At 40.6% G+C, this 15,396-nt stretch overlaps 1 protein-coding gene across 1 annotated transcript; it reads right to left on the reverse strand.

Moving 5' to 3' along the window:
• Positions 1–20: 20 nt before the first annotated feature.
• On the reverse strand, positions 21–14,700 carry LOC131106043 (rho-related GTP-binding protein RhoA-D). The gene is made up of 5 exons (XM_058054709.2): positions 14,550–14,700; positions 7,025–7,182; positions 3,848–3,968; positions 3,462–3,592; positions 21–2,114 (listed from the first exon to the last, which is right to left on the reverse strand). Exons 2-5 carry the CDS (start codon positions 7,178–7,180, stop codon positions 1,941–1,943), a joined length of 582 nt encoding a protein of 193 aa, XP_057910692.1. The 5' UTR covers positions 7,181–7,182; positions 14,550–14,700; the 3' UTR covers positions 21–1,940.
• Positions 14,701–15,396: the final 696 nt, after the last annotated feature.

The raw sequence follows: 15,396 nt of genomic DNA on the forward strand, positions 1-15,396 counted from the left end.
AGAAAATCACAAGAAAACCATTTTGAATTGTTGCAAAAATAGTTTATTAATTAACAATGTTCACTTGGCATGAAACATTCGCTGTGTAACTGTTTACAAAAGCTGGATGACAACAAGCTTACATGTATAAATGTGAATCCTGTCATGTCAAATACAGTGGAACCTCCAAAAAATAGTCAAAAGTCATAAAAAAAAACACGAGGTGGCACCTTTCTGTTTCCCCTCAATTACTTGTTTGCAGTTTTCGGAGCAGAAGTAGTTATATTTTTTTATTTGTACTATTCAGTAGATCAGATAGCGAGAGTTTGGCTCTTAAATTAATTCACTTAACATGATTTCCTATGGGGAAAAATGTGTAAGTCAAGTAGCATTGTGTGTTCCACTTAGGAGGTTCCACTTGTACTCGCATATGTAGAAGAAAAAGAAGAGCGATGCCTGAAACTGCAGCAAGGCAAGCACATGTAGTAACATACATGTAGTAGCATACATGTAGTAGCATGCACTGCCAGGCTCTCTGCTCCTCTCTGGGAATGCCACGCCTCCAGTTGTATGACCTCCATTACCTAATAAATACTTTTACACAGCGTCAAGCCACACACCTCAAGATTTATCTCCACTGATAAGTTTTTTTTTTTTTTAGATTCTTGCAATGTCAGTGTGCTTGTTGTGCATTATTGTATCGTGGCTGCAACAACGGCACGTCATATATAACTCAAGTTTTTTTATATGCGGAGCCAATAGAGGGCATAAAGTATCTTTGGAGATAAAAGTTGTAGGTCCTGGTAGGTGGTTATGTCCAAAACATTGGTACATTTAGCGTGACAGAGGCAAAAAGCAAAATGTTTCAGCTATGAGTCTGACTGAGGAAGGTCCTGGGCCTTGAAATCATCACGTAGGGGGGTTGCTAGCAGATCCTATCTTATTGGTTTTCTAGGGATCTCAGTGTGCTACTTTGCGAATGTGTTTGCATTTGAGCTGCGACAACTGAAACACAAGCCCATCTGGTCTATCTGGTCTCTGGGAGAACCAGAACAGAAAGGACACCAGGAGGAGCGCGGGGGTTGGGTGGGGGAGCAAACTCCTCAATGGGCCAAACACAGAAAGAATGCAGACCCGCTGGAAATCAAGACACTAGGTGCTCCACGACTAGGTTAACCTGTCGAACGCAGATTCCAGCAGCGGGTGGGTCTAAACCCCGCTTAGGTGAGTATATCCAGGGCACGTGGGGGGGGGGGGATAGCGTTCTGCAGCCAGCTGTGAAGTTACACAGACTAGATTGTGTTGTTTTGACCCGCTTCCACCTTGCGAATTGGCAACGAACGCAGATAATCACATCTCGGGGAAAAAATGTCAAGAATTCCTTTGTTGGTTGTTTGTCGCATCACAAGAACAGCAGTGAGGAGGCATTTTTAGGGTGAGCAATGGCGCAGGAACATTGAGGTTCCACGTGGCGACACGCAGGGCAGAAAGCCGTGGCTGTGGTGTTTCAAAATGACAACACAATGAGAAGTACACATGTGTCGACAACTTAGAAAAAGGCACTAGCTGTTATGAACAAGTCAATTTTGCGGATAAACATTTTTTGGGGTGGGGGTCCTTCCTCAGAGAGACAAAATGTCAGCAAGGAAAGATGCTTCCCGCCCTCACTCAACAATATTTCATTCTAATAGGACTACCTAATGACAAATATATGTAAATGAAAACATGCACGTGTTTAAAGCCAAACAAAAGCAAAATCAACAAGGAATTTGAAATATCAATTACTAATATTGACAATCAGTTTCCTGTATGTTTGCATACAATCGGCCTGCCTGACTCCTGCCATGAAATGCAGCATACAGTACAAAGATGCCATTTGGTAAAAAGGCCAGTCCTTCCATGTTTGTTTTCTCATGGTATGTATGTGTGTGTGTGTGTCTGTGAATGTGTGGACGGACGGCTCACAACAGCGTGCACCCGCTTCTCTTCTTGCGTTTGCGGACCTGCAGCGCCGCCCTGGTGGCCATCTCGAACACCTCCCGCACACCATCCTTGGTCTTTGCCGAGCACTCCAGGTAACCAAAGGCGTTGATCCTGGTGGCCATCTCTCTGCCTTCCTCGGTCTTCACCGGCTCCTACATGCCAAGACAGGAAGTGGTTAGTAAGCCTAATGGCTGATGAGAAAACCGATGACAGACAAGTGAAAAGCCAACAAAATTAAGTCAGTTGAAGTGGTAAAAAATCCTTTTATCTAAATCCAATTATGTCTCTTTGCCATTCTAATCCTGTTGTCAAACAGAAGTGCTGATTCTGCAACATGTCTAGCGGCACCTCCTACTGCCCTTTTCCACTTCATGGTACCGACTTGGCTTGGCACAGCTTTACTCGGTATTGAAGCCTTTCCACTGGCAAGAAAAGTGTGTTCCAGGTTCCATGCTTGCCGCAATGCTTTTAACACTATTACTCTTGACATGAAATAACAACCCTGTAGTCACCTTTACACTCACAATACACAATATAGTAGACATAGGAGATAATATAGACTAATACATATTAGCATTGGAAAAGTTCCTTGCAGTTTGCAGTACTTCCTGGAACATTTTCTCAATGTTTTATATTTTAGTTGATTTAGTCATGTGTGCGTCACAAGCCGCCTGTGAAGCCGTCAGATCCAACTACACACTGCATAAAAGGAGATCCACGCATACTCAATGCCAATGGATCCTGCCCCGTTTTACAGAGCACTATCTAAATTGTTAATGTTTCTTAATCTTCATTATACTCATTACAGTCTAGCCTCACTGGGACTCAGTCACTGACCTGTCAGTGTGTCATAACGTGTGATGGAAAAACGATGTGTTATATGTAAACATGTAGTCCTGACTGCAAGATAAAACATGAAGGCTGGAGGAGAGTCTGGATGTAGTTATTATGCTGTCTGGACTTTGAGAGGTGCTAGCCAAGAAAAACAAAATAAGAATCAAGTTTATTTGTTGTTATGAATGTAATTAAGGTGTTTTTACTAATTTTTTGTCTCTCCTATGAGGTTCCAGCTTCATTCATTCATTCATTCATTCATTTTCTATCACTTTTCCTCACGAGGGTCGCGAGGGGTGCTGGAGCCTATCCCAGCTGTCTTTCAGCGAGAAGCGGGATATACCCTGGACTGGTCACCAGCCAATCACATATAGACAAACAACCATTCACACTCACATTCATACCTATGGACAATTTAGAGTCGCCAATTAACCTAGCATGTTTTTGGAATGTGGGAGGAAACCAGAGTACATAGAGAAAATGCATGCATGCAAACTCCACAGAGGATGGCAGAGGGTGGAATTGAACCCTGGTCTCCTAGCTAACGACTCGTCCGCCGTGCCACCCAGGTTCTAGCTTTTTTTTTTTTTTAATTTAAGTATTTTTGAGTTGACGGGGCGTTTTATTTCATATTTTGTCCTTTGACCTTTCCAAAGTCACTGTACCTGCTTCATCTTGGCCAGCTCTCTCCGTGTGTGCTCATCGTTCCTCAGGTCCTTCTTGTTCCCCACCAGGATAATGGGAACGTTGGGACAGAAGTGTTTCACCTCAGGCGTCCACTTCTCGGGAATGTTTTCTGTCCCGAGAGAGAAAGAAAGCGAGAGAGAGAGAGAGAGAGAGAGAGAGAGAGTGGGGGGATATGAGATAAAATACTCAAGAGGGACAACTATAAAAGGGGACAGGCAAGTCACTTCTAATGATGGATTGCTCTGCAGGCTGCTTATGGCAAGGAATTTTTTTTTAGCTGCACTGATCCCAAGCAGCTATGGGCTGTGTAAAATCACCACATTATTTACGTTATTACTATTGAGGACAAGTGAGCCAAACTTACCTAAACTGTCTGGGCTATCAATGGAAAAACACATTAAGATGACATCAGTGTCCGGGTAGGAAAGAGGCCTCAACCTGTCATAGTCCTCTTGGCCTGCAGTATCCCATAGCGCCAACTCCACCTGTGGGAAAACAGCAACAAATGCTTTAGTTTTAGTTTAGTTAGTTTTAGTTTTCATGACCACTGTTTCTTAGACAGAAAAACTACTTAAATTTACTTTGCAAAAGGAATAGACCACGAAGGACCCCAAACATTTCTCCTGCAAATCTAATTTAGGATCCTTCATCCTTCTGCAATCTGTAATGTACATGTCCCATAGTTTTTTATCTAGTAATTGTGTCATGTTGCCATTCCTGAAATGCCAAACCCTACTGATTTCCCGGAATGCCCTGGAGGCGGACCTCAGTGCAACTCCAGTCATAGCACACATAAAAAAAGATCCTTCACAATCCTCAATGACTAATAGGGACTAATAAGAATACACTTTTTTTTTTACCCTCAGCGTTTATTGGGGCAGTTTGCAACTGAGACTGGCATGAGACTCAGCACCTCCAAATCTGAGGCCATGGTTCTAAGTCGGAAAAGTGTGGATTGCACCCTCCGGGTTGAGAATGAAGTCCTGTCCCAGGTGGAGGAGCTTAAGTATCCCAGGGTCTTGTTCATGAGTGAGGAAAGGTTGGAGCATGAAGTCGACAGGCGGATCGGCGCAGTGTCTACATCAACAAGGTCGCTATACCGGGCCGCGGCAGACCGAGGACATGCTGAAGGGATTATGTCTCACAGCTGGCCTGGCTGGGAACACTTTGGTGTCATCCCGGGGGAACTAAAAAAGGTGGCCAGGAACCGGGAAATCTGGGCTTCCTGACTGAGACTATCCGGATAAGCAGAAAAGAATGTATGGATGAAGTATTGGCCGATATAGATACAAATCTGATATGAGTGGGAGTGAGAGAAAGGGCTTGATCATGGACTGAGTTAGTCCTTCCAGGCATTCTATAAAATCAGGAATGTTTTTTTTTAATCCGGAGGGACAAAAAGTGTATATGCATGCGTGTAGTCTGGCCTGGCATGCACATAGTTCTTTTTTTTTTTTTAAGACGAGCAAGTTTCATTGTCAACATGTTGTACCCTGAGGCAAAAAACTTTTAGTTGTCAGAGAAGTAATACTGTAGTTTACAGAAGCAGAAACATACACACACGACTGTTACTGCATCATTTGTACTCTCTCATCTACAGCCAGAGGAAGCAACATATGGATGCAAAAAGGCAAACATTTTACTCTTAAAATGTTCCCTGTGAATAAGAAATTGAAGTGTTAAAGACATTGCTTCCACTATCATCACTCAAAATTATTCAGCTTTTCGTGTCTGTTGTCATCATTGAAATGCACACAGTGCTTGGCCATATCCCTTCAATCCACCGATTAACTGAATTCGGGAAAGTGGAAGATTAGCAGGCATCAAACCTTCTATGCTGGCATGGGAAACAACAGCACCTTCTCGCACAAAGGTACCGTAATCTTTGCTTAATCTTTAAGCTGACTAGGTGAATTCAAGCTAGAAAAGACTCACAAAAAAGACCGTAACTTAAAAGCCCAAAGACAAAGCTAGTATGCCCACAGAGAGGAGAGCAGTCCCAAAATAGAGGTCTGCAGAGGCAGTGGGTGGGAGGTGGCAGCACGACGCATGAGCAACCGTAGCGACCATGCTCCTGTTGGAACTCTTGTGTGCTTTAGACTTTTGGGAGGAAAGACAGCAAAAAAACAGAAAGGTCTATTTTTGGAGAATGCCCCATCCACTGAAGGTGGGAGAGTTCACTGAAAGCACAAGTACATTTCATCTACTTGTGTAACAGTGTAATTCTCAGGGGGGGTTAGGAATCCTAGAAAAGTCATAATTATCCCCCGCTGGACTCACAGTTGAAATTTCCTGCAAGAAAACTGTAAACCCGTCCTGGATTCCTCTGCCCAAAGTGCAAGAATGACAGGAAATGAGACTTTTTTTATCGTAGGGGAGGAGGAAGGTCCTGAGGCATGGATAGAGGAGGATTTGGAGGAGACGTTGTTGTTCCCCATCTGAACAGGAAAGAGAGGTAGGAGTCATTTCCTGTTTTGCCAAGTGGTGATCCTGGAACAGTGACCAGCTCAAGAGAACAAATCCCTCTGATAACACAAGTCATCTGCAGCTTACACTCACAACACAAAACCACTTATGAAACAGGTCTCGGGGCGCTTGCAAGTGAATTCTGGTGCAGTTGGGTTCACTTGAGGTCAACCGTGAACGGAGACACAAACCAGTATTAAAATGACAGCCATGCACAAATGACAAACATTTTAAGGAAAATGCATTGAAAAATCTCATATCTGTATGTGTGACGTTCTTTTTCTGGACTATAAGTCGCTCTGGAGTATAAGTCGCACAATGCATAATTAGGTAGAAAAAAAACATACATAAGTCGCACTGCTATAAGTCGCACTTTTTGCGTGTAATTTATTTTCCAAACTACTTGACCAAAACATACATCAAGTCATTTTGGAAGGCAAGTTCTAACAATAAAATAATAGAGAACAGACTGAATAGGTGTAAGATATGCTAAAACAATGCTTATTCAGCTACACAAAAAATAAACATGAACAGAAAAGGTGTCCAGTGTTTATGTAACATAAACAGTTTTTTCATTTATAAGTTGCTCTGGGGTATAAGTCGCAGGAACAGCCAACCTATGAAAATAAGCGTGACTTATAGTCCGGAAAATACGGTACATTTGAGAAGCTTTTAGTGAAATCTACACCGGTAGAAATATCACAGCATAGTCAACACAGCAGATGGCATTTTGGTTTGGAATATCCACTTCCATGTCATGTCCTTAATTTATGTATATTTTTTGTCCAATGGCAAAACTACTAGTGGCAATGCTAAGCAAACCATAACAAAAAACTACACACCAGGTAAAAAAAAATGAGTGAAATTGCTGTGATATGCATGTCCAGTCAGTAGTTGGCAGCAACTACAGAGATGTCAACCCTCCAGGAATGCTCGGGAATGCTTCAATGCAAGGAAGTCCAAAAGCCAAAAGTAGTAAGTACTAATCCTCATTACACCTGAACATTTCTTATGCCAATGCTTGTAGGAGTACAACAATTGAAATTTATGTGTACAGTACAAGTACAGTACAAACCTGTTTCCCGTCAACTTCAATATCAGCTATGTAGTTCTCAAACACGGTCGGAACGTAGACTTCGGGAAACTGGTCTTTGCTGAAAACGATGAGGAGACATGTTTTCCCACAAGCTCCATCTCCGACAATCACCAGCTTCTTGCGAATGGCTGCCATATCTGATAGGAAAAACAAAAGGAAGAGGAGGGTCACACAGCAGAAAAGGGATATTTATTCAAAATAGGGCTGTCACAGTAAGTGAAATTTACTTAAAAGGCACAATTATTTTGACACGTAATTAACGTGAGCATGTTCTGTTTCACCACCCTTGGCCCGCACCGTAGTTTGAGGAAACGCTGTGGTGGATGTGGGAATATTGAGCAGAAAAGGACAAAGGAAGTGGTATTTTGAATGGTAAGCCAAAGTTATTTGAATCTACTGTCGAGTTCAGCTGTCACTGAGTACGTCAACTGCCAGAGACAAGTGAGAAGGTACTTCTATGAGTGACAATGTGGCAAGGAAAAGGATGCAAGGAAGAGAAAGACCAAGTCAGGATTTCTGGAAAGATTTTGCCAAATGGTCATCCCTAGTTTTCCATAAAATTCTTAATCAGTCCATTCATATTTTTAATCCAAACACATCTTATCCATACTACAGACTCCACCTCCAAAGTTCTTGAACTTTTTGAAACTCCAACTCACCAAACAGGGACTTTTTAGGATGACATATTATTCAGGAGCTACAGTAAATTGCTTTAAGGGCAAAATACGGGAGTTTCCCAGGGAAACCAGGAGCGGATGATATTTACAGTGCTGCCGTGGGCGTCAGGCCAACTTAAATTTACACTTGAGTTTATGTCTGCTGCCAACACTATAGCAAGATGTGCCAAACCAAATGATCAATTAAAGTAATTTAATCATGAGCACTGGATTAGTGCCACTACCAAAGGGATGCTAGACATTAAAAACCTTTATTTAAAGTATTGTTGAATGTGAAAACATGCATGTAAATAAATTAAACTACTAAAGAAAAGTTAATTTCTATGCAAATGGTTTTGCATGTAACTTAGCAGAGCAGCAGGGTGTGGTTTGAAATAAATGTATTACTAATGAAGAGCATTCCCGTTTAAAGGCAGGGTTTTGCCCATTGAAGGCATTACACAGTGAAGGGGCATTATGGGGAATGAATTAAGTGAGCAAATACATGTTTGCTTTGAAGAGTGAGTGTGACAGTGGGACAAACAGACATGATGTTCCACTAACAAACAAGCAGTAGACACCCACACAGGGGCCCAAGAGGCTCCCCGTCCTGCAAACAAAACAATCTACTTCCTCTTATGTGAAGCTGTGGCAGCATGTTTTTGGCAGCCACGTTGGATGGCTTGAAGGAGAAGGGAGACGTGATGACACGCATGCACACACGTACGCTTTGGACAATGCAATGATGGATTTTACACAGCCATTAGGAAGCTTGTAAAATCCTGCTCTATTGTTTTTGTCATGTTTGTCTTCCAGGGAAGTGTGCTGTTCTACAATAATAATAATAATCACTTTGTGTTTGAGATTGTTCACATTAAGAGCTGCAAGATTTAATCGATTATCGATGGTTAATCGATATAACCGACAACTATTAATCTTTTTTTTTATTAAATTAGTAAATATACTCTGATTTCAGCCTCTCAAATGTGAGTATTCTTCCCAAATTTTCGAATTAAAGAAGAATTAAACCCGTGTGGCCTGTGCGCTAACCACTCAATCACCGTGCGGCCCACTTTGGAAAACAGTGATGTGCTTTTTTGCCCCCTTTGTGATGTGTTGCAGAAACAACCATTAATTGTAGGAGTTCATCCATCTATGGACAAACTGATTACTCTATTAATTAAAACAACAAGCATTATTTTTGAGTAAATTTTTTGTTTTACTGAAGCTATTTTACAATGATTTACAATTATGACTTAACATTATTTAAAAGAATATTCACAGAATATGCACTTATTTATCACTTATCAGTTCAAATCTTCTATTTCTGAATAAAGAGGTGAAAATTAAAAATATAGTTCGAGCGTTCGCAAGCATATTCAAAAGTCAAATTGCATGTAGAGTACTATACATTTGTATTAATGTATTAAATTGTCGTGCCACCACCCACGCCCCCCACACCCCACCACCAGTAGCCCACACCTCCCCGTGGGTTCCCCCCACAATTTAAGAAGCACTGCTTTACTCTAATAGATGCCATACCTCTCATAATCACATGCCGCATAGTCAACTTTAATAAATGCCACACCCCATAAAGATGCATACTTTTAGGAAACAAATTATCTGGTGATATTACAAAGTGGATATGTAAATTACCTTCGGTCTGATATATCATAACACATAACAAGTGTCATGATCTTTACCACAGTACAATTTGTCAGTAAAGCACATAAAGATAACAATGTGGCGAGGGACAATTGTATAGTATCTATGATTATAAAACAATTATTTTGTGGGACTGCACATTGGCTCCACAGACAGGAGATCGAGAATTTGAACTTCCATTGAAGCATCTCTGTGTGGAGTTTGCATGCGTGTCCCCTGCTTGACTTCATGCATCTATATATTTAAAAAAAAAAAGGAATGTATGAATATTTGCTTGTAGTAAAATCTATTTAAAAAACATACAAATATTTAAATATAATATAAAAAATGCAGTTCAGCAAACAAAGGTCCCACTTTGTGATGATATTATATCTCCTTATTTATTAGATGGCACAGATGTACCTAATAAATTACTTAATCAAAAAGGTATGAAAAGTAATGCAACATTGCAATCCAACTTTTCCGGTAAACACACCCTTGCATTATAAAAGGTGAATATCTTGGCACAAGTGAACAACATAGTAAACATTCAAGTGGCTCATCTGAAATATTCAACATGTAATTTGAACAAATGACAACAACGGCTTGGGTGTTGGTAGAGTGAACAGAACGGCAGCATGTAGCACGCGGCTCCACCAAGACACACTAAGGCAGCGGTGCAACTATTCCAGCAATGCAGCAAGTTAATGAACACACTACCTCTTTCCTTCTCTAAAGGAGGCTTCCCGAGGCTTAGGGGCCAACGGTGGTTATGCAACAAGTTGAGCGGCGTTAGCACAAAGCAGAGCGTGACCCTGACCCCGCCAGGTAATACATATCAGCAGCATCCAGCCTATAAGAAGACTGCTGTTAGCCACAAGAATGAGCTCCTACAACCATGCAAACATGTTACAGGAAATGACTCAACAGGCTCAGACTCCACCGCTGCACCATTTATACTAACAATTAATGGCTGCCAACATGATTTATACACACTCTCTGGATACTTGCACAATTTCAAACATGCCAAGGGTTGTTTTTGTTTCTAATAAAAAAATTTCCCATGTAACTTTGCTACATAAATGACCAAAATATTACAGTAGAGTAGTAGAGCACGCAACAGCGATAGGTTCCCTTTTCCTGCATTAAGAGACAGCAACATTTTGTAAGGTGGAAATTCATCATCATAAAACCATCAAGAGTACAGGGAACATTTAAACATTTGGCTCTCTGTTGTGTTGAAAAGCCTCATGGTGTGGGTTAGGAATGATCTGATCAGCGGAGCCGGACAGTGATAGCAATCAGCCACTGAAAGTGCTCTTCTGTTGGGAGACCATGCTGTGCAATAGATGATGCTGCTTTTCTATGATGAAAGGAGTCTCCCTCAGTGTCCTTTGCTCTTGTTCAGGCGCATGGTTGAGGCTGTCGAGGCCGCTCCGCCAGCACACTACTGCATACAGGAGAGCACTAGTAGCTACCAGTCTGGTAGAATGTCTGTAGCAAATTCTTGCACATGTTGAAGGATGCCATTCTCCACGTAGAGAAGGCGCTGCCCTTTTCTGCACACTGCATCCGTGTTAGCAGTCTAGTCTAGTTTATATGATCCAGATGCACTCCCAGGTCTTTGTAGTCAAGTCAAGTCGAGTTTATTTATATAGCCCTTAATCACAAAAGAGCCTCAAAAGGTGCCACTTCTGTACATGTCAGAGATCAGAGTTGTACTGAACGTTGTACAGGTTAAACAGAACAGGATAGAGCACAAGTCCCTGCGGTGCGCCCATGATGATGGTCACAGTGTCAGACCCGAGTCGCACGTATGAGGGTCAGCCAGTCAGGAAGTCTTTGATCCATGCTACCAGGTGTGCTATGGGAGGCAAAACTGGTATACCTTGAAACCGGTAACTGGCCCATGCCTAGATATTACGTTGCTTGAACATAAAATAAAATTAAAAAAATAATTTTTAATTAGAAATAAAATGAAAACGTACATTTTAAATGACAAAAACTGAATAGTAAAATACTTGTCGATTAAATGGATAATCAATTAATCATCAATTTTAATTTTAATTTATTGGATTGGTTATGTCTTAGTGATCAGTAGGCTTTCCACTTGAAGGGTTAAACTGTTGCACTCCACACCAATAGGTGGCGGTAATAACAAATTAAGTGGTGAGGCATTTCCCATGCTAGGTGAATTGGCGACTCCAAATTGTCCATAGGTATGAATGTGAGTGTGAATGGTTGTTTGTCTATATGTGCCCTGTGATTGGCTGGCGACCAGTCCAGGGTGTACCCCGCCTCTCGCCCGAAGACAGCTGGGATAGGCTCCAGCACCCCCGCGACCCTCGTGAGGAAAAGCGGTAGAAAATGAATATTCTTCATCACCACAAATTACACTCACAATAACAAACATTGATAAATGAATAGCTGACAACTGTGTATCAAAACGAAGCATTATTATCTTCGTAAGGGCAACATTTTCAGGGTTGTTGCTAAATTGTGCTCATGTCCCTAATGTTATGATCCGTAAAATACCTTTAGCTTTTGTTGCTTCATTTATCTGATGAAAATACACAAGCTCAAAGTGAACAAAAGCATGCCTGCTAAGTGGGCCAAAGTTTAGAGTGGGCCAGAGGCTGAGACTGAGCCTGAGACGCCAGCTGTCGCCACCACCTTAGCACACGGCACATGAAAACGTCTAATCGCTTTAAATCTGACAGGAAAAACAGATCACATGGAGGATCAGACGACAAGCTCCAAAAAGTAAATCTGGTGATGGATCTTTTGCGCACGGGTAAAACCTCTCGAGTATGACACTTACGGATGTAGGAGACCTTGGCTTGACTGCGGAGTTGATGATGTAACCGTGCAAAACTTCAAAAGAAGTTCCACTTAAATGAGGAGGGCTTAAGCAAGTGTAAAAAGCAGGTAAGAGATTTTAATGTAAAACTGTCCCTCACCATCAATAAAGTAACTTATGAGCGAATCTTTCTATCAAGGAAATAAAACACTACCTTTGACAACAAGTGACGATGTCGATCACAAATAACCAAGCAGTGACTGGGTACTACAGAACATTAATGGATTCTTTGAACATTCCAGGTAGAGACAGTTTCATCTTTTGGAATCATAGCACAAAAAAGTTAAAGAAAAAGCAAAATGTACAGAAGTTGATGTTTGCTTGCACAATAAGCTGGCAAATTAGTTTGTATGGAAGGAATATCTCTAAATGTTGAACTGAACTGTTTCCAAACTGTATGACAATTGGGGTCTGTATGTTTTTTGCTCCCATATATTGTTATTATTTTTTAAACCGCACAGAAATCTTTGTAGATCTTCAAGAATCTGAACCTATTCCAGCTGTATTTCCTTAACTTTCCAAATGATCTGTTTTAATTTATTCCACCCACAGCCCGCTTTCGGGCACACGCACTCCTGAGGACTTCCGGACTACTGCCGAACCCCACCTTCCAAAGTCGATATAGGGGTTGATAATAAATAATGCCTTTAGTGAGCTACTTGAAAACTGGCTGGCTAGCCCTGACTTACCGTGTATGATCTCAAAGACTCCCAAGACAAAAGAGGGCAGATTTACAGCTTGCAAACGGGCACGCCCATATAAGGAAGTCCAGCTCACTGTGACATCACAGCGGGTGTTATGAAAAAAAAACCTCTAAAACAGAGCACTCAAAGCCATCCCAAACTTCTTTCAGGGCTCACTTCTAAATCTGCAAACCTCATTATCTGAAACATTGGCATTGTTTAACACAAAAATATAATATTCTAACAATATTTATTGGTCACACAAATGCAAAAAGCATAATAGGTCCCCTTTAATTAAGTGTCAAAATGTCAAAGCTGTGCAATGTTTAGTATTGACAAATTAAAAGATTAGTGGGGTATATTCATTCATTTTCTACCGCTTATCCTCACGAGGGTTGTGGAGGGTGCTGGAGCCTATTCCAGCTGTCTTTGGGCGAGAGGCGGGCTACACCCTTGACTGGTTGCCAGCCAATCACAGGGCACATATAGACAAACAACCTAGTGGGGTCTAGTTACTTGTTATAATCTGTCATAATCTTTTGGAAACTCCTCATTACGCCCCATAATAATAACATACTCAATTTTTGTGAAATACAGTGACTGGAAACACTTCACTTTTCAGCTGAAGTAGAATAATACAACGTCGGACTTGACAAAGTAAGTCAATAACCACTGTCGATGGAGTCTGATTGCAGATGTTAGGTTTTGTCAAGTTGCATCTTGAGCACAAAGCCTGGGTTTTCACCATAGATATCCAACATATCACCCAATTTATACACACATTTTGCATACAATAACTATATATTTAGACCAGGGGACGACAATCTTTACCATCAAGCGCCATTTTGCCTCCTCTATACTGTTTTCCAGTAAATAAAAACAGTATAGAGGTGCAAAACATTACACAAGTTATCAACTTTTGAACATTTTTAAATGTTAGCTGGTACAACAATAGAATTATGTGTGTGTGTGTGCCAGGGTTACCGGTTTGAAGGTATACTACGGTAAGAAATAGTCCTTGCTTCAAAAGCACTAACATTGCATTTCTAGTCCCCTGTGTACTCTGAATGTAAGAGATTGTAATTATTTTTGCGTTACGTAATTGATAGGTTGTAGGTTATAACATGAAATGCAACAGACATATTGTTAAATGTACATTGTTGACATTTAGTGCCACTGCAGCATAATAAACCGATTTAAACCGATTGTTGCTTGGCGTAAATGAAAATGAAAATAGCGTAAATGAAAATCATAATAGCGATTCAACTATCTTTATTAAGATTTTAGAAGTGGTCAGCACTATTATATCATCCACATGTGTTGTTAATTTTGTAGCTGGCAAAAAGACAACTAGTGAAGACTTAATTATGAGGAAACGAAGCTTTGCCACGAATAGATGAGGCTCATTAGGAGATTTACCTGATTGCGGTCGCTCGAGTTGGACAAAGTGTACGAAGGGCTGCGATATCTTCACTTTTAAACTTTTTGAGCTAGAAAGTCAACAATTGGTCACCAAAGCCCGGGTTAGGTTAGTTCAAGTCAGCAAGTGAGGGAAAAAAAGCGAATGTTTGGAGCAGGGCCACCACCCTAAATGAGTCACAACTAGTGTGTCACTCGTAAGGAACATTTGACTAAAACAGCACAAACATTGTCTTAATTACCTTCTCACCAGCCACTAGAGTCGTTTCGTTACGATATAAAAGTCCAAGCTTGGGGTTCCTTTCAGCCACTTATTCACTGCAGTACTCTGCTCTCCGACTGCTTCACAGGCTCGGGAAGAAGCAGACAAGCTCCACCCACCGAACTGTTGAGCTAAGCAAGTGCTTCCGCGTATGATTTTCTAAATAAAATGTACAAGCTGCCACAACCATGCAACGAAAAAGATCCAGATTATTTCTTTACTAAACGTATAAAAATAAATATAACAAATGGTGAAATAATGATGCACAAATAGTAAATATATAGTGATACTATTGTAAATACAACTAATACACATTTTTAAACAGCATATGGAACTGCTGATGTTATGAAACAGCAGTTTTATCTAGTGTTTTCACTAAAAATGATCAGTATGCCATTTTGTTACATGACTAACTTGGGGTTAAATTAGTACAGTATACAGCACACATAACACCTTTGATATTTTTTCCCTTTTGTTAAAAGGCTAAAGAGACAAAGGTTTTTGTTATTATTACATGATTTTGTCTTTACAGGTTCCTTTTTTCTCAATTCTTTCAATTTTTTTTTATTGTTTCTGTTTAGATTTAATGGCGCCCGGGCCATACTTTGGGCACCCCTGGTGTATCACAGTACTCAGATGTTTGATTACATTTCTAAAATAATATCAGTTATGTTGGGTTGCTTTAGCAAGAAAATATTTCACATATTATAAAAATATTAAGACTTTTTGTGGACTTCAGAATCAGATAAATTAAATGCAAATGCAAGTCTGTTGATGGGTGAATTATTTAAATTCAAAATTATGTTTATTGCACATTGTCTAAGCAA

Source organism: Doryrhamphus excisus, linkage group LG18, assembly GCF_037039965.1.
Source record: "Doryrhamphus excisus strain RoL-2023G ecotype Guam linkage group LG18, RoL_Dexc_Guam_v1.1, whole genome shotgun sequence".
In the NCBI taxonomy this organism is placed as follows: Eukaryota; Metazoa; Chordata; class Actinopteri; order Syngnathiformes; family Syngnathidae; genus Doryrhamphus; species Doryrhamphus excisus.